The sequence below is a fragment of the Schistocerca piceifrons genome, chromosome 1 (assembly GCF_021461385.2).
Source record: "Schistocerca piceifrons isolate TAMUIC-IGC-003096 chromosome 1, iqSchPice1.1, whole genome shotgun sequence".
Classification (NCBI taxonomy): Eukaryota; Metazoa; Arthropoda; class Insecta; order Orthoptera; family Acrididae; genus Schistocerca; species Schistocerca piceifrons.
The window spans coordinates 236,590,071-236,608,376 of NC_060138.1; the positions used below are offsets into that span (position 1 = coordinate 236,590,071).

Consider the following 18,306-nt stretch of genomic DNA (forward strand, 5'->3'; position numbering starts at 1 on the left):
AAATTAGCTTACCCATGTCATCTATAAAATTTCTTTAAAGAATTTTCAGCATTTTTAGCGGTGTTGCTGGGCTGTGCCGCGACCGATCGATTTGCAGCAGCGGCACATTTAAAAAATTGTTCCGCTAAAGGAAAATCAACCAAACCCGTAAATCGGGAACAGATAGATAAAAATTAACAGTGAATTAAGAAATTGTTCTTCTTTTACAGTGATCCTGAGACTGATGAATTTTAAACTAATTATACGTTTGTGCATTCGTAGGCGGATAGTTAATGTTAGTTAACATTGAAATTTAACAATTTTGGTTCTTTCAAATAACTTAAATGTATAGCGAAGTAGGTTTCATCAGTGATAATTAAATGTCGGCTTGGCAATAATTAACCATTTTCTGCTAATAGAGATAATCTTGTGTTCCATAGTTAACGCCGGGATAGAATTCAGTAAATATTTAACAAAAAATCCACTGCATTTAGAAAATGTGTGCCAAGACCGAATGATGTAAAGGATTTAATTCTCAACTAAATATTCTTAATCAGTCAATATGAGTTCACGTAATTTTTTAAATGTACGTAATTCTTTTGAAAGTGAAATTTTTTATTACCACACGTAAATAAGAGAGAGGTTCTACAACAAAGCTCGTACTTACAGAAGAAAGTTAAAGAAAGGCAAATTAAGTAACTAAAAGCAATAATAATTAATAAATATTCTTTAACAAAAACAATAGCAATTTCGTTAAATAACCTAGGAAGCCATATTCTTGTCATTGTAATATGTCTCTTATCAATGGTGAAATGTATAATATTTTCTTCTGATACCAGTTTTGTGTTGTATTTTGTAGCCTTTGAAAATGACATAAAGTCGAAACATGTAAGGTTGTTGGAAAAATAAAAATGTGGTCAAGACATAATAAAAGTTATCAACAGATTTGTACTGCCTATGTGCATTTTTTCAACACACATGTACAGTTCCCTTAATATTCTTTCCTGAACATCCATGTGCATTCCATAATCACAAAATAACATATTCTTGTCACTGAATCTTCATGCATTCAGGATGTCTAATGCATAGTTCGCAAGCTGAAAAACATTTCCTGCTTCCGGTTCTCCAGACATCAGATATCGTATGGCTTTAGTTGTTGTAATCAAAAAAAGTTGCGTAGCTAAATAGAGCCATTGATATTCTCTGCCCTTGGCAATGAGTTGAATTTGTGACAGTGTAGGACACAACTTCATTTCAATCCTGTCTAATGTGAGCAGTATTTCTACAGAACATTTATTAACAGTTTTCCCACTTGGAAGACTTATTCCCTCATCCAGAAAGTTTTATAGATGTGGAGCTCCTCCATGCCCACACCGGCATGATGGCCAACTCAAAAGGTCTACTGCCATCTCTGCATAAGGGTTAGATTTCACTAAAGTGAGGTCTCGTGTGATGTGGGTACTGTGATGTTTGTGCTCATCTGGAGATAGATTGGGTCGAAAGGTGAATGAAAGGTAGTGCTTTGAAGGGCAGAGGGAAAAAAGTGCCAAGGCAAGCACCAAGGGAAAAACCTCTGTGATAGTTGGGTCAGGTTGTAAGAGCAGTGGTTTTCTTGCTGCTTGTGACAGGTTGTGAATGGGTGGGCTTTGTTAGTAGTGGGTATCATGCATTTCGATACCTTTGTCATTGTGCGGTGGTGTTACTCAGCGGATGGCACTGGGTGCTCGTTTTGATTTCTCTGTCAGCATCTGCATACTTGTAACAGTTAGGTTCATCATTGTTTTGTGTCAGATAAGTCATATATCAAATTCACAGTGTAGGGTAATATTGGCAGTTTGTTTGTGCATCATTGTGCGAGCTTGTCGGTTTCCCTGCTGTAGCCTGTGTGTTGACTTTAATAGCAGCTGGCATATCCAGTCAACGTTGCTGATATGCAGGGACTTGCTGATGTTGTCGCTTGTGGATGTATGTTAGCTTGCCATAGGTGGTTATGCCTTAGCTAGTAGAGTCTTTGGCCACTTCTGCTCCCACCTGTGTTTCCCAGATTAAGGATGAAAGGATTGTTCAAGTCTCTCGAGTTCCTGTATAGTCCTGTGGCATGTTTTTTGAATACTTCCTTGAGAGTTTCGAGGCGGTATTCATTGTGAAGATCCATGGTGCATGTGTAGCGTGGAGTGTTGCTAATGATGCGTATCACTTTGTTCTGTATGATCTGCAGGCAGTGGAGCCATGTAGGAGGTGCGTATCCCCATTCGGGAGCTGCATACATCATTAGGGATCTAATCAGTGTCAACGCCCTCCTATTCAGTATAATTTCCCTGCTGAGCATTGGGTAGAGTTGCTTGAACTTCGCATGTGCTCTGTTGACAACGTGTTCAAGTGGTCCCCCTAGAACATGGTTCCTCATTAATTTAAATACATGTGGAACATCTGAAAATACCCAGATTCATTTATTTTCATATTTGGGATTTGGAAGCAGCTGTTCTATTAAGACCTGTCCACACAAATTGATTTTTTGTGCCAAGGTCACACACTACTGCAACAACATTGTAGTCAACATCTTGTATGGAGCAGATGATAGTGTTTAAGTGATCAGCTGTCATCTGTGTGTCAAAGCCGTAGTAGATTGATTGCTTCCATCCTTCAAACAAAACCCATACCATAACAAACAGCATGTTAGAGTGCAGCCGTACAATACAATCTTCAACAGACTCATATAAAGCACTGCTGCCTACATTCATTTCATTGAATGAGAGCACACATACACATTCAACTTTTGGCAGTACGGATGACTGGGCTTTCATTAGCTTTAAACATCTGTAAGAACACTAGGAAAGCATGAGAGAGGGCATGATTTCCATCTTTCTGTGTTGGTAGTCCAGGAAGTGGGAAACCAGCCAGATTCTTTAAAAACAAATAACACTTCCTAGATACAAAACAAAGAGTAACTGCTTTATGAATGTCTTCTCTTTGCCACTTTGCTTATTTCTATCCACTCAGGAACCAGTTTATCTGTGTTCTTAGAATAGTTTGCTAATATTTCAGTCACCTTCTCCTGCACTTGCTGCTTTTGATAATTCTGCTTATGTTTTATTTTCTCGACACAGGCTCTCACTGTACCTCAGTTTTGCACGTAGGGCTGTCAGTTTGTTGTTCCTATATTCTAATTCTTCTGTGAATTTACAAAGGTCACTGATTTATTTACTGCCAATCTCTCACTCATCTGTAGCTGTTGTCTGGTCCAGTTTTCTTTTTTTGGGAGACAAATTAGCCAGGTGCTCAAGAGTACTTTGCATTGTCTTCCTTGTCTGCAACCTGTCTGCTCTATTTGGAGAAACTGCTTCATCTGCACTTGCATTACCACTTAAACTAGGAACACTTTCCTAGGTGGTTGATTAAGGAATTCTGATCACAAATCATGGAAATAATCATCAGGCATGAAATGTAAAGAACACACTGTTGGCACTTTGTAATCCAAACTTTCTGCAATTGAATGATAGACTACATCCAAGTCTTCCTGCTGTATGACCTGCATCCCGTTACCGTACAGGCAAGCATTTTAAAACAAAACTTTCATCAAACATCACAAAGCATGACAAACAAGAGCAAACAGCACAACTCTCTTACTCGTCTCAATACACATTGGAGCTGTACACTGCCACAGGATCCTATGATGGTGACGTGTGCAGAATGACAAATTGTACAGCAATCTGCACATCTCATTTAGACTCCCCTAGGTTTACCGTTGCTTAAATAAAACTGTTTCCTTGGCTACTCACTAGAGCATGCCAGGGTGCCGACCCAAGTGGCCTCCATAAGTAGGCCTGTGAACTGTACGGACGTGTGATCTCTGAAATCACGTGTGTCATGAGTGAAGGTACATTGTGATCTTTCTAAAATATGGGAACCACAAGAACATTCATGAAATCAGGAGGCATTTTCTTCAGTGTTCCTGGTTTTAATGATAAATTAATGTATGTGTCTTGTGAGTTCCTCACCACCTTTTTTGAGAGCTTCTACTGGTATTCCATCAGGACCAGTGGCTATATATTGTATTCTTGAATGACAGCACACTTTACTTCACCTAATGTTTGTGGGGAGCCAAGTTCTTCTTTGGTAGGTTCTTGTTCCATTATGTTGTGCACGTGTCAAACAATGGAAACTTCAGGTAGGAATATCGGCAATGTGGAAAAGACAGATTGCTACTTACTGTAAAGGAGACCTGTCAAGTTGTAGACAGGCACAATTAAAAACACACACACACACACACACACACACACACACACACACACACACACACACACAAGCAAGCACCTTTCACAAACAACACATGACTGCCAACTTGAGCATGTTGTTCTGGAATGCCATTTTAACAGAAGAGTAACATGGGAAAACTTCACAGTGTTGTTGGATGGAAGGAAGTCATTTGGCAAAAATCAAACAATGGAAACTCCAGGCAGGAATATCAACAATGTAGGAAAACAGATTTCTACTTACTGTAAAGAAGACATGTCAAGTTGCAGACAGGTACAATTAAAAGACACTCACATATATCTTTCGTCTGCAGCCTTCACCAGTAAAACACACACACACACACACACACACACACACACACACACACACACACAAGCCAGCACACCTCACACACACACGACTGCCAATTTCAGCATCTCGAGCCAGAACGCCATTCCAGCACTCTGGCCCAAGATGCTAGAGTTGGCAGTTGTGTGTGCATGAGGTATGCTTGCTTTTTTCTTTTTTTGTGTGTGTGTGTGTGTGTGTGTGTTACTGATGAAGGATGTGGCTAGAAGCTGTATGTGAGTGTCTTTTAATTGTGCCTGTCTGCAACTTAACATGTCTTCTTTATGGCAAGTAGCAATCTGTCTTTTCTACATTGTTGATGTTGTGCACTTGTTCATCAGTAACTGATTTCAGAAGGTCTTCAAAATGTTCTTTCCACCTATTCATGATGGAGCATTGATGTTTTAGAAGGGTACATTTGTCACTAGACCAAAGTGGATTTCAACCAAAGATGCTTGGACTATAAATTACTGTTGTGGCGTGGAAGAACTGTCACATATCTTTATGTGTGAGATATTCTAACTCTCTGGATCTCATTATCTGGCACATATTCCTCGGCGCATGGGTAGCACTTTGTACTTTTGTTTTAGCAAGACAAAAGACTTTTCTTTTCGCGATTAAGTTCAGCTGCTTGTGTTGTGCTTACAAGGCTTTCCTCTTCTCTGAGATCAATACTTCAAATCTTCTACAATTTTTTATGTTTCCTAGTTTTATATCCTAATGTTTCTTTGCAGGCATCCATAATATTAGTCTTTAAATTCTCCCAGTGTTGCGTTACATCATGACAACATCCCTTAGGCAGTGCCTGATGAAGTTGTTTCCTGTACTATGAGGTATATTCTGATCTGCCAAACTTCTCAGGAACAAATTTGTGTCTACAGTTCTTCTTTTTTTTTCCTCCTCTGGACAGATAGTGACAAATGCATGACAGTACTTCGGTGATCTGTCCAACAGTTATCATCATCTTCATAGCTTTATTCATGAAAATATTGTGTAGATCTTACTTGCTTACAATTATATATTTAATTAGATGCTCAGAGATGGAAACCCAGTTCTAAGCAAAGAAGGGAAAGCAGAAAGGTGGAGGGGGTATATAGAGGGTCTATACAAGGGCGATGTACTTGAGGACAATATTATGGAAATGGAAGAGGATGTAGATGAAGATGAAATGGGAGATATGATACTGCGTGAAGAGTTTGACAGAGCACTGAAAGACCTGAGTCGAAACAAGGCCCCCTGAGTAGGTATTAAAATTCATGGAGATGAAATAAAAACTTTGAGGTTCGCCGATGACATTGTAATTCTGTCAGAGACAGCAAAGGACTTGGAAGAGCAGTTGAATGGAATGGACAGTGTCTTGAAAGGAGGATATAAGATGAACATCAACAAAAGCAAAACAAAGATAATGGAATGTAGTCTAATTAAGTCGGGTGATGCTGAGGGAATTAGATTAGGAAATGAGACACTTAAAGTAGTAATGGAGTTTTGCTATTTGGGGAGCAAAATAACTGATGATGGTCGAAGTAGAGAGGATATAAAATGTAGACTGGCAATGGCAAGGAAAGCATTTCTGAAGAAGAGAAATTTGTTAACATCGAGTATAGATTTAAGTGTCAGGAAGTCATTTCTGAAAGTATTTGTATGGAGTGTAGCCATGTATGGAAGTGAAACATGGACGATAAATAGTTTGGACAAGAAGAGAATAGAAGCTTTCGAAATGTGGTGCTACAGAAGAATGCTGAAGATTAGATGGGTAGATCACATAACTAATGAGGAAGTATTGAATAGGATTGGGGAGAAGAGAAGTTTGTGGCACAACTTGACCAGAAGAAGGGATCGGTTGGTAGGACATGTTCTGAGGCATCAAGGGATCACCAATTTAGTATTGGAGGGCAGCGTGGAGGGTAAAAATCGTAGAGGGAGACCAAGAGATGAATACACTAAGCAGATTCAGGAAGATATAGGTTTCAGTAGGTACTGGGAGATGAAAAAGCTTGCACAGGATAGAGTAGCATGGAGAGCTGCATCAAACCAGTCTCAGGACTGAAGACCACAACAACAACAACATAGATGCCAGTGCTTCAATCTAGGTTGCTATCATGATTGTTTGAACCTTTTATCACCTTGCAGGTGTCAACTGACCCATCACTGTCAACCTATGATGTAGTCGTCCTGGATGAAGTGCACGAGCGTCATCTCTATGGAGATTTTTTGCTTGGAGTCGTGCGCTGCCTGTTGTACCAGCGACCAGATTTAAAAGTTGTTTTGATGTCTGCTACAATCAATATAAAGTTATTTGTGCAGTATTTTGCTGGTGATGCAGTAGTAATTCAGGTGAGTAATTTGTCCATTTTAGAAGCAAGCATCTTTTTGTTTCAGTCTAATATAATGTCCACTTATCGATTAATTACTTGGATCTTACTGAACAAGAGTTTTAAAACAAATCAGCTTGGCTTCTTCCTGTTTAATTATGCAAAACCATGTAAGCAGAAATGTCAAAGCTGATGCATCAATTTAAAAAATAAAATTATTGTAGACACTTGAAGCAAGAAGTAAAACAGAAGGGGTTTATCTAACAAATTATGTAATGTTATGGATTAATGTTTGTTCTGAGAGGAAAAAAAAAACTTGAAACTGATAAGAATTTTTGATGGAGTTAATGAAATATTTTATTAAAATAAAGCTTCTATCCTCTGTTATTTGTCCTAGAACACTGCATATTATTTTCCCATATATTTATTTTATTTTCCCATATATTTATTTTTACCTCATAATTAGACAACATCCATATAACCATTGCCTTTGCATTTCAACAGGTTCCTGGAAGACTGTATCCCATAAAGCTTTATTACAGACCTATTTCTGTTGAGGAAAAATCTTCAAAATCTGGACGTATTAATCCAGCACCTTATGTCCGGATTCTTCAGCTTATTGATGAAAAGTTTCCAAGTAAGACCAGAATTGTATTGCAACTATACTACAATCATTTTGTGTGGCCTAACCCCCCCCCCCCTCTCCCCCATCACCCTCCCCCCTTCCACTCAAATCGCCTGCTGTCAGTGACTCTATGCCTTCTGTGCCAAAGGGGAATTTTTTTGCATATGATTTTAATACCTTGGTAGTCATTTTTCTTCATAAGAGATCTTAGACTGGTGTAATTAACATTTGTACAACAGTTTATGATGCATAAAAAACGTGTTTTGTTTTGTACCAAGTTCATTGTCCTGTCTCTCTGTCATTACATATGCTATAATTAAACCAAATGAAGACAAGTACTTTGTTTCCTGCTTACCAGTAAATAGTGGGCTCACCTGACCAAAATCTATAACGATTCATTACTTTGAAGGGCATGTGATATCTTAAATATAGTAAGAAGAAAGGAAGGTTTATATGAAGTCACATTGTGCAAGGCTTACAAGGAGAGGTCCCTAGTGGTGGGTGGACTTTTTGAAATCATCTATATGATGATGTAGGTTAAGGTTCCAGGTATAACATCCAACAGCCAATCCCCAGGTAGGCTCTCATTTGTAAGTAATTGATGAAAAAAATTGGAATTTTATGTGATGCTGTACCTACAGGTTTAAAAATGGAATCATATCTGACTCTTTGTGCCATGTAATGTTTAAGGTACAGGCTTCTCACGCTAAAGGTTGTGGGTTTGAAACTTGTCAGAGGCTTTGAAATCTTTTATTTTTAAATGTTCTTCAAAATATCTTTGGTTGTTATTTTTATTCAATTAATAGGATTAAATGTAATTTTTTTATTTCCATTTCTTAGTCACACGATTGCATCACTGTGTTATCTTTTTCAGTTGCTCTCATTTTTTCTATCAACCGTTCCTTTTTCACTTTGAATCTTTGCACGTGTGAATTTAATTATTTTTATTTATCTATCTTAATATTTAGACAATTGTAACTGCTGTTTATCAGTTAAAAACAAAAGATGGGATAATCTATTAATAATGACTGAGATATGGTGTCAGAAAGGTGTTTTTCATCACAAGATGTATATTTTTTGGATAGTAATCATCATACAAAGATTAAAAATAATGAATTCTTATTGCACTGTGGACAAAGTAATGCAGATGAAGATTTCAATGAATGAAGGAATTACAAATAAAACAAAATTCAAGCAGGATGTAAAAGGGAAATAAGGAAGGAAATAACATGAATGAAAAGGACATTAGAGATATTAAATTGGAATTAATACATAAAAATAACGAAAATGACATGAACAAGAGTTCAAGTCGAAAAAGAATGATAGGGAGAAAAATGAGAGCAAATGAAAATTTAATATGACAATAAAATGACATGACAAAGGAATAGAAATAAAAAATTACAGTTAAACCAATTAAGTGTATATAAATAACAACCAAAGTCATTTTAATAAAGATTTAAAACTGAAAAATTTCAAAACACTTGATGAGATTCAAATACACAAGCTGTGATCACATGTCAGGCCTGTACCTTAACTGTTCGTTGTGCAACCAGTCTGTATAAACCTCCTTTTATAAAATGGTAGCGCATCATGCTAAATTCTGATCTTTTTTAAATTTTTTATCATTTACTTGCTAACAAGAGTCCATTAGGGTGAATGGCTGCAGGGTATTATACTCCAGACTTCAATTTACATCACAGTACAAATGGTTTCAAAAAGTCGATTGCATTGCTGGGTACCTCCTCTCATTAGAGAGGAAATTTACCCAGTGCAAGACATAGGGCAGATAAAACTGAACAAAGCATGGTACTAATTAACAGTGAAATTCTAGCAGCAGAAGGACTCAAAAATCAGGGAATTAAAGAGCGAGTAAGAGGGAGAAAGAATAGGAAAAAACCTCCTTGTGTATGAACACATAATCTATCAGTAAATACTGGAAAAAGAAAAGTGTGTTTATTCACCATATAGTTGAGGCATTGAGCAGTCAACAGCCTCATAAAGCAAATTTTAAAAAAATTGAAATCGTTGCTGATCTTTTTGACAGTGTTCTTCCTTGAAACTAGGTAACAAAAAGATGTACACCCAAGTATTTACATTGTCTCAGCCAATTGCATTATCCTGGCACTGTAGCCCAAATGTAGCAAAATGCTGTTTGAGAGGAGCCTCATTCCACATCATTTCAATAAAAAAAGTTGTTCAAGTGATCTATGGAACATGTAAATAATTACCTAAGGTGGGCTGGAGGGAAAAGTGGCTGGCAGTTGCGAGAGAGAGGCAGCAAGAGAACTAGATAGGAACATGGCACCAATGAGCCTGTCATGGCACAATCAGGAGAAATCGTACATGACACATATATATGATGCGTATCAAGAACGGAGAGAGGTTTGTTGGAAGTTACCTTCAGCAAATTCTTTCAGTATTACTCACCTTCCAAAACATGTAAATAGATTTGTTCTTCCCAGGAAAGGGGTTCCGTCAGAAAATGTCTTGATATAAGCAGTTGCTTCAGAAAATGTCTTGATCCAAGCGATTACTGCTTCTCTCTCTCTCTCTCTCTCTCTCTCTCCCTCTCTCCCTCTCTCTGCCCTCTTTTTTAAGGAGGGGGGGGGGGGGGGAGTTTGTTAGTTGAATCAAACCCAGGCTTGCATTCCCCAAGGGAATTTTGTCTTGTCTTTGTACGAGATCAGGTCTTGTTATTCCATACATTCCATTGGTGAACTTCAGAAGTAGTTGTTTGAAGTTTTGTGTTATTGTTTGTATTCCCTTGTCCAAGTTTCCTTGGCTGAATTACTAATTCAGAAAGTATTCAGTTTGCCAATACCATTGTACAGTGATTGGATGGATGTTCACTGGTCTTCCATCAAGCATTGTCTAGATTTCTCATTGGATGTGACAAGAGTGAATATGATAGCTGGTGTTGATCCAGAAGTATGAATTAAATGGTATGAAACTGGGGTGAAGGGGAGTGGAAGGTTTCAGCTGGGTGTTTTTGAGAGGGGTGGGGGCAAGGAATGGAATAATCTAATTTAGATGATAACATGTAACATGGTTATTGTTTGTCTGTTGGTTATGAGGTGATTATTCAACTTGGGGAAATTTGCTTGCTTCTAAAGTGCTAACTAATGCTGAGAAGTAAAAGCAGTGCTATAGTTGCTGTGTACTTGTATATAAAACCTGATTCAGAATAGATAGATTTACTATGAATTGTGAACAGCTGGGAAGAGAGAATGTCACTGGGAAAAGCTGATGCCTGTCAAAATGAAGATATCCTTAATTGTTCTGTCAAATAACTTTTAGTGCAGTGCACAATATTCACAAGCAAGAGCAAACGAAGTGGTGTGGGTTCAGAAACAAACCATCTGAATTTATTCTTGTAAAATGCGAATTGAGGTTCGGTGAAATTGAACCTCTCAAGTCAACCATGAATCCATGTGTTGAAAATATCATTAATGTGTCAGAGTAAGATGACAGGTTTTGCAAAACTTGAACCTTAGGGATGCTATCTCTCAGCATCCTCTGAAAAGATCAAGATACTGAGCCATCCTGGCCCTGTGTTCTTACCATTGATCAGTTGCACCTCAAAGGTGAAATGCCATCTCCAGTTGCATAATTAGCAATGTTCATTTAGTAGAGGGAGAGTCACATGTAAGACAATTCATGATACTTATCAGCAGATATACAACTATCCTTGAGCAAAATGTGCAGTGCAATATACATAACTTTTGTAGTTTCTGTGCTCTACGTGCAATATGGCTTCTTGCTTCTAGCACCATTAACGTTATAGGTCTGAAGTGAGCTCTCAGTATGTGCTTGGTTCCTGTGTTTCAGATGGTTTCAGTATGTCCTATGTTCTCCTGCACTTGTTGACTAGAGAATGGAATGATGAATGTACTTCTTGTGTGAAGTTACTGCAATTAGTCCATGGGTGAGTTTTATGGTGGTTGTTGTGAGGTGTCATAAAGAGAATTTTTTTCATACTCTTGATCTGTGTATATTGAATTCCAACAGTAAGTACAGTGAATCCACCATAAATAAAATGCCTGCCCAGAAATTCCACTTAGCGGTCATCAGATAACTATTTGACAGATTTCACAAAGATGCCCATGTTAGAGTACAAGAAAACCAACACATTAAGATATCCCAACAATAGTTGAGCATTCAGATTGACACTACCTGAAGTCTACATCAACTGGTAAAGTGGGAAGTGACAGGAGGAGAGGGGGAAGGGCTGGCTCATCCCATTCATTCTTTCCTTGTGTGCAAAGGCAATATATGGGAATTAAGCCAATGTGTGAAAATGCCATGTTGTGTGGTTCCTTAACCTTGTTTTACAAATCAACACACAAAGGAACATTACTTAACCTTATTTTTGTATAATGATCATTCGTCTCACTGTGTTATTCTATTCTTCCAATGAAGCTGTTTTATGTTTTCTTCCTATGAGTTTCACTCATTTCACTGTGGTTATTTTACCTCCTCTATATTTCCATAAAATAAATCCCTTATTACGTATACCATACTAAACAAGTTAAAACTAAGAACATAAAAAATATTGAGAAAGAAACTGTTGTAAGTGTGGCATAAACTCTGAAGTAGATGGAGTACTGAACGTGGCATACTCTTCAAATAATTACACCACAGGGACAAGCAGACACATGCAAAAACCGAGCGAGGTGGCGTAGTGGTTAGCACACTGGACTCGCATTCGGGAGGACAACGGTTCAATCCCGTCTCCGGCCATCCTGATTTAGGTTTTCCGTGATTTCCCTAAATCGTTTCAGGCAAATGCCGGGATGGTTCCTTTGAAAGGGCACGGCCGATTTCCTTCCCAATCCTTCCCTAACCTGAGCTTGCGCTCCGTCTCTAATGACCTCGTTGTCGACGGGACATTAAACACTAACCACCACCACCACCCATGCAAAACAAACAGGCTCTCAAGAGATTGGTGATTCTTGCACTGGACCACAAGCTGACATTGTGCTCCTGGTCATTGGACAGCGTAAAGGTTAATTTTTTTAATACCATTGCCCCTCAAACAGATATCAGGCCAGTTTATTTATTTGATTACAAGGTAGACAGGGCCTAATAATTAATTCAGTCTTTACTTTATCTGTGTTATCCTGTCACTAACACAGACTCCTTTTAAATGCCATTTCAGTTCATTACTTGTACTTATAAACACAGATAGAAGTGCTTGTTTCTTTTTCTTCCAACTTCACAAGCATTATTATCTACATTCCATGCTATACACATAGATAATGGAGCATTGCATGACAGCAAATAAGTAAATGAACTAAATGTCATATTGCAGTTTTTCAGTGCATTTAAACTTTCTTGTGTCCTCTTAAGTAGATCATAAAGCCTTGGAGTTTATTTTTCAAATGAACAAATGAATATAAAGGTGAAAGTCATAGACAAATTAGAGAACGGAAGTGTGCTAAAAATCAGTTTGAAGAACTTATGTGTCAAAGATATTATGAAAGGAAAAAAAAGCAGTTTGCTCATTTAAATTCAGTTGTTACACTCACAATGTCACATAATATATTACAGGCACAGTTTCTTTCCTGACAGTATTTACAGTAATGTGAGACGTGTTCACCAAGAAAGTATTTCTTACTGTTGTATACAGCAAGTTTTTTTTTTTTCAAAGTTCATCTTTTACATTTTGTGTCATTCTGTTCTCAGAAGATGAAAGAGGTGATGTCCTCATGTTCCTGAGTGGTATGAGTGAAATCTCTACCATTGCTGAAGCAGCCCAGCAATACGCAGATAAAACACAGGCATGGATAGTGTTAACTCTTCACAGTTCCTTGTCACTTGCAGATCAGGATAAAGTAAGTCTCTCATGAAATTGACAGTAATGTCTCTGTGATACATAGATTCTGTGAAAATGATATAAAAAGAAGTTTTGAATACAAAATTTATTATTATTTGTTGTACCTATTTTTGTACTTTCATCTGGAATATGAATAGCATTATGGAGTAACGACAATGAAGGAAAAGATAGGTAGCTACTTACCATAAAGATATGCACTAAGTTGTAGACAGGCACAATTAAAAGACAAACTGCCAGAGTCTGCCAGTCATGTGTGCTTGCTTGTGTGAATGAATGCTGTGTATTTCTCTTTTTCTGCTGAAAGCCATGGCCGAAAGCTTATGTGTAAGTGTCTTTTAATTGTGCCTGTCTTCAACTTAATGGGTTATCTTTACAGTAAGTAGCAATCTGTCTTTTTCTACATTGTTGATATTACTACCTGGAGTTTTGATTGTTTGAATTATGGAGTAATATGGATCAAAGTATGTGCAAAAATGTACATTCCTCATGATAGTTTATGTAGATGAAGCTGAAATGAGGAGACAGAATATCTACTCAGTACTTATCTTCAAGAGATAGAATTCCTAGTTCTTCCAATAGAAACACTTAAAGGAGAAAATAACAAAAATGTAAAAAGGATAGATTCTTTTTCATTGTGCCTGTCTGTAACTTAACGTCTCCTCTATGTGGTGAGTAGAAATCTGTCCTTGTCATATTGTTGTTATTCCATCCTGGACTTTCCATTGTTTGTTTATAGTAGAAAATACTAATCCTAGCTTCCAAAACTTGTATTGTTTACGTATATTGTTTGTGATAGGTTGGAGGGGGAGGAGGGGGACAAGAGGATATTCAAACCATATGTTGAGAGGGATGTATTTGTGAGGACAGAGGGAGAAAGATGGAGGAGATGGTGTCAAAAAGAGTTGGTGTAAGGCCCCATATTTATATTCATTAATGACCATTGGGTGACATTAGTTAGTTATCAACAGGTGTGATGTTTTGCTACAGGTAATAAGTAGCTAGATAACTTTATAAAACTATAATGATCATATCATTTTCAAAACTTCCAAATCTAAAGAAAGAGCAAGCAAATCAGAAGAACAGATCTGTGAACAATACTATATCACAAGATCAACCTATGACTAGTTTACTTAGGATTACATTTCTGTGATTTCCAGTTTATAATATCAAACTGCACAGTTTTCTCTACATGTTTGTTTTCTTATGGTATTTTTTAATTTGTCTTTCTTGTGTGTCTAAACTAAGAGGATCCAGATTTACACAACTCCATTTATGATAAATATGTGTGTTGAATCCAGGTGTTTGATTATGCACCAGAGGGTGTACGTAAGTGCATCATTTCAACCAATATTGCTGAGACTTCGGTAACAATTGATGGTATTCGTTTTGTTGTGGACTCAGGCAAAATGAAGGAGATGAGTTATGATCCCATATGCAAAATGCAACGTCTGAAGGAATTTTGGGTTAGTCGTGCAAGTGCTGAACAAAGAAAAGGGCGTGCAGGTAAGTTTATTATAGTTTTCTGGTTAGTCCTGATAAGATTCAAAGACAAACATTTTTCCCTAAAAATCGTAAATGATGTGATTGAGAACTCACCCATACAACAGTGATCAAAACACTAATATCAGTTTTATTTTTATTGTTTTAATATTTGGTTTCATTCTTGTTCATATTTTATTATTGAAATTATTACCATTGTGAGCATCATCAAAAACATTTTTGTGTCCATTTTGATAGTATTGTTAATTAGCAGAGTGCTTTTGGGTATAAAGCTGTTTTTCCATATATGTACAAGGTGTACAACTTTGCTTCCGCCATTTTTTCCCGAACATTTGAAGCTTTAATGAAGCAAATTGGTTACACATGTATCATTCAAAGTATTTTCCATCACTGGACACTACTTTCTCCAATCTTTCGGGCAGTGTACGAATCCCGTGTCGAAAAAATTGTTAATCTTTTGAAGCAATTCACGAATTGATCCAATTTGTGACTTCTTCATGAGATCGGAAGTGTTGATCATCCAGGCCATGCGCAACTGATCTAAACAGGTGATAGTCAGAAGCAGCAATGTCTGGAGAATACAGTGGGTGGGGTAGGACTTCCCATTTCAACATTTCCAAATACGTTTTGATCTCTTTTGCATCGTGGGGTCGAGTGCTGTCGTGCTGCAAAATCACTTTATCGTGCCTCTCGCTGTATTGCGGCTGTTTATCTTTTAATGCTCTGCTCAAATGCCTTAATTGTGTTCAATAATGAGTACCTGTGATTGTTTCACTTGACTTTAACACCTCATAGTACACGGTGCCGAGCTGGTCCCACCAAATGCAGAGCATGATCTTGAAGCCGTGAATATTCTATTTGGCCGTCGATGTGGAAGCATGGCCGGGATATCCCCATGATTGTTTGCATTTATGGTTATCATAATGAACCCATTTTTCATCCCTGGTCACGATGCGATGCAGAAATCCCTTCCATTTTTGCCTCTGAAGCAACTGTTCACAAACAATGTCAACGTCTCTTGGTTTCAGCTCACACGTGACCCAAGTTGCTTCTTTCTGAATCATGCCCATAGCTAGCCTTGAGACTTTTTTGAAATGGCTTGCTGTGTCACTCCCAATAATCGTGCCAATTCTTCTTGAGTTTGACGCGAGTCTTCACTCAGCAATGTCTCCAATTCTGCATCTTCGAAAACATTCTCTCTTCCACCACTATGCCAGTCTACAACATTAAAATCACTGTTCTTGAAGTGTTGAAACCACTCACGACACATTCTTTCACTAATAACATCCTTACCACACATACTTGAGAGCATTCAATGAGACTCAGTCACTGTTTTCTTCATATTGAAACAAAACAGTAACACTTCCCACAAATGATGAGAATTAAACTTGTAAACTGACATTTTCAATCAAGAACAACTTTATGATGCAGACACAAATCAACTAGTGTTTGAATGAGGTTATGTTGACCGAGGTCCAAGCTAACTGCCTGACCACTGCTTACCATTGTCGCCACCTATCAGCAAACGGTGGAAGCAAAGTTATACACCTTGTACAATATTTTGACAGCTGACCCAGTCATCTTTTTATCGTGAAACAAGCTGTGTTGTTTTGCGTACTAACTACCAGGACTCCAACCAGACTGTGAAGTATTGTTGGTGTCGCAGCACTACAGTAAAACCCCATTTTTACAATTTCACACTTTTTATGTTCATTTTTTGTTGATCCCAATGGAAGACATATTCTCTCAATTCACTGTTTTTCCTTCATTAACAATTCCATGTATGGTAAGCAAGATTTTCATTCTTGGCTTGTTGCGTCATTGCTGCCTGTATTATAGGTTCGCAGTGTTTGGAAGCGTGGGAAAGTATATTGAGTCACTGCTTTAATGATAATCACAGTCTGACAATAGTGACTCAAGTAGCAATTTTCCTTCTACTCATTGCATTGTATTACAGCAATTTTAATTTAATTTTATGGTCATTTATACAAATAAACACTGTTTTTGACGATGTTTGTCTCTATAGTTGGCTTTCACGAATCGTTTTTACTTCCATGTGGAATACACTAATCCGTAATAGGTGCGCTGACTCAGGATGCCACAACCTGATGTCAGATGTAAACATTCCTTCTCAAAATGCTTCACAACATGATGGCAATTTCGACTCCCTTTCTCACCCAGAATACCCCTGAACCGAGTGGTCTTATCGGCAAATTTAGTGCCTCTTGTTCTCAATTTACAAAGACTGCAAACTTTAGTGTTTTAACCAGTGTTGTGTTACAAGTTTTATTTAGCGTGATTTTATAGTGATTATCAATAATGAGTCTCACATTAGAACATAAATATCATTTTCATGGGGTTTCATGAAACATTTTGCTTCCATGTTTTATTTACACCATTGGACATGATTGGAATGAAGAGGGAAACCCTCACTCACATGCATTTGTGTGTACCAGCACTCAGCCACTGGCTCTGTGATTATCAAGAAGGCAGTTGCTGAGTGGTGACATACACAAACACGCATTTCCTTCTTCATTCCAATTGTATCTAACTGTGTAAATAAGACACAGAACCAAAAGTCTTTTGTGAAACCACATTAAAAAGATATTAATGTTCTAATGTGAGACTTATTATTGATAACTGTTATAAAATTATGGTAAATCAAACTTGTAATACAATTCTCGTTAAAACACTTAAGTTGGCAGTATTCGTAAACAGAGGACAATAGGCACAAAACCAATAGCTTGTTGTGTTTCCTGTGCTTTTCTGTATTTTACTCTTTCCTGCATTTTATACTTTTTTGGGTCAGCACACTAAAAAGTGTAAAAAGGTTGTTTTACTGTATTTTTACCAAGTTTGATTTCTGTTGTTCACAACACCCCTTGATGCACTTTTGTTTTTCAGAGTCCACATTTTTATTCCATGAAATTTGCATTCTCTCAGCCTTTTACAGCTGTGGTGGACAAATAGCATTTTTTATTAAGTCTACTTTCTGAATCGTTGGAACTAACCACAGAAAAATTTGACGTTTATTTCACTGAACTGTCTATGCATGTTTTCATGTCAACAAATTTTCTGTTTGATGGAAAGTATTATAAACATTCTCAACGGCATGGCAGTGGGTAGTCCGTTATCTCCTGTTGTGGCAAACTCATACAAGAAGCACTTTGGAGCAAATGGACTGGCATCTTGTTACAGCTGTGTGTGTCTATCAATACACGGATGATGCTTTATGGCATGGCCACATGGAATGAAATAGCTTGAAGTCCGTAGGACATTTAAATTGATCCACCACAGTATGAAGTTTATGATGAAACTTTATAAATATGGCCAGCTACCTTTCTTAGACACGTTGGTTAAAAGGAGAATAAGCAGATCCCTGGGAAACAGTGAATACACACACTGCCCTCTATCACTACATATCATGCTATCACCATCCATCATGAAGAAATTCTGTGCTTAAGACTCAGGTG

General features: G+C 37.5%; 1 protein-coding gene across 2 annotated transcripts in view; it reads left to right on the plus strand.

The window, feature by feature from the left end:
• The window catches only part of LOC124788174 (probable ATP-dependent RNA helicase DHX34), a 195,445-nt gene that overhangs the window by 48,897 nt on the left and 128,242 nt on the right, over window positions 1-18,306 (plus strand). For both annotated transcript variants that reach the window (XM_047255331.1, XM_047255340.1), the window contains exons 5-8: window positions 6,691-6,894; window positions 7,377-7,509; window positions 13,183-13,331; window positions 14,632-14,836. In XM_047255331.1, coding sequence (XP_047111287.1) covers window positions 6,691-6,894; window positions 7,377-7,509; window positions 13,183-13,331; window positions 14,632-14,836 — 691 coding nt within the window. The remainder of the gene's footprint in view (window positions 1-6,690; window positions 6,895-7,376; window positions 7,510-13,182; window positions 13,332-14,631; window positions 14,837-18,306) is intronic.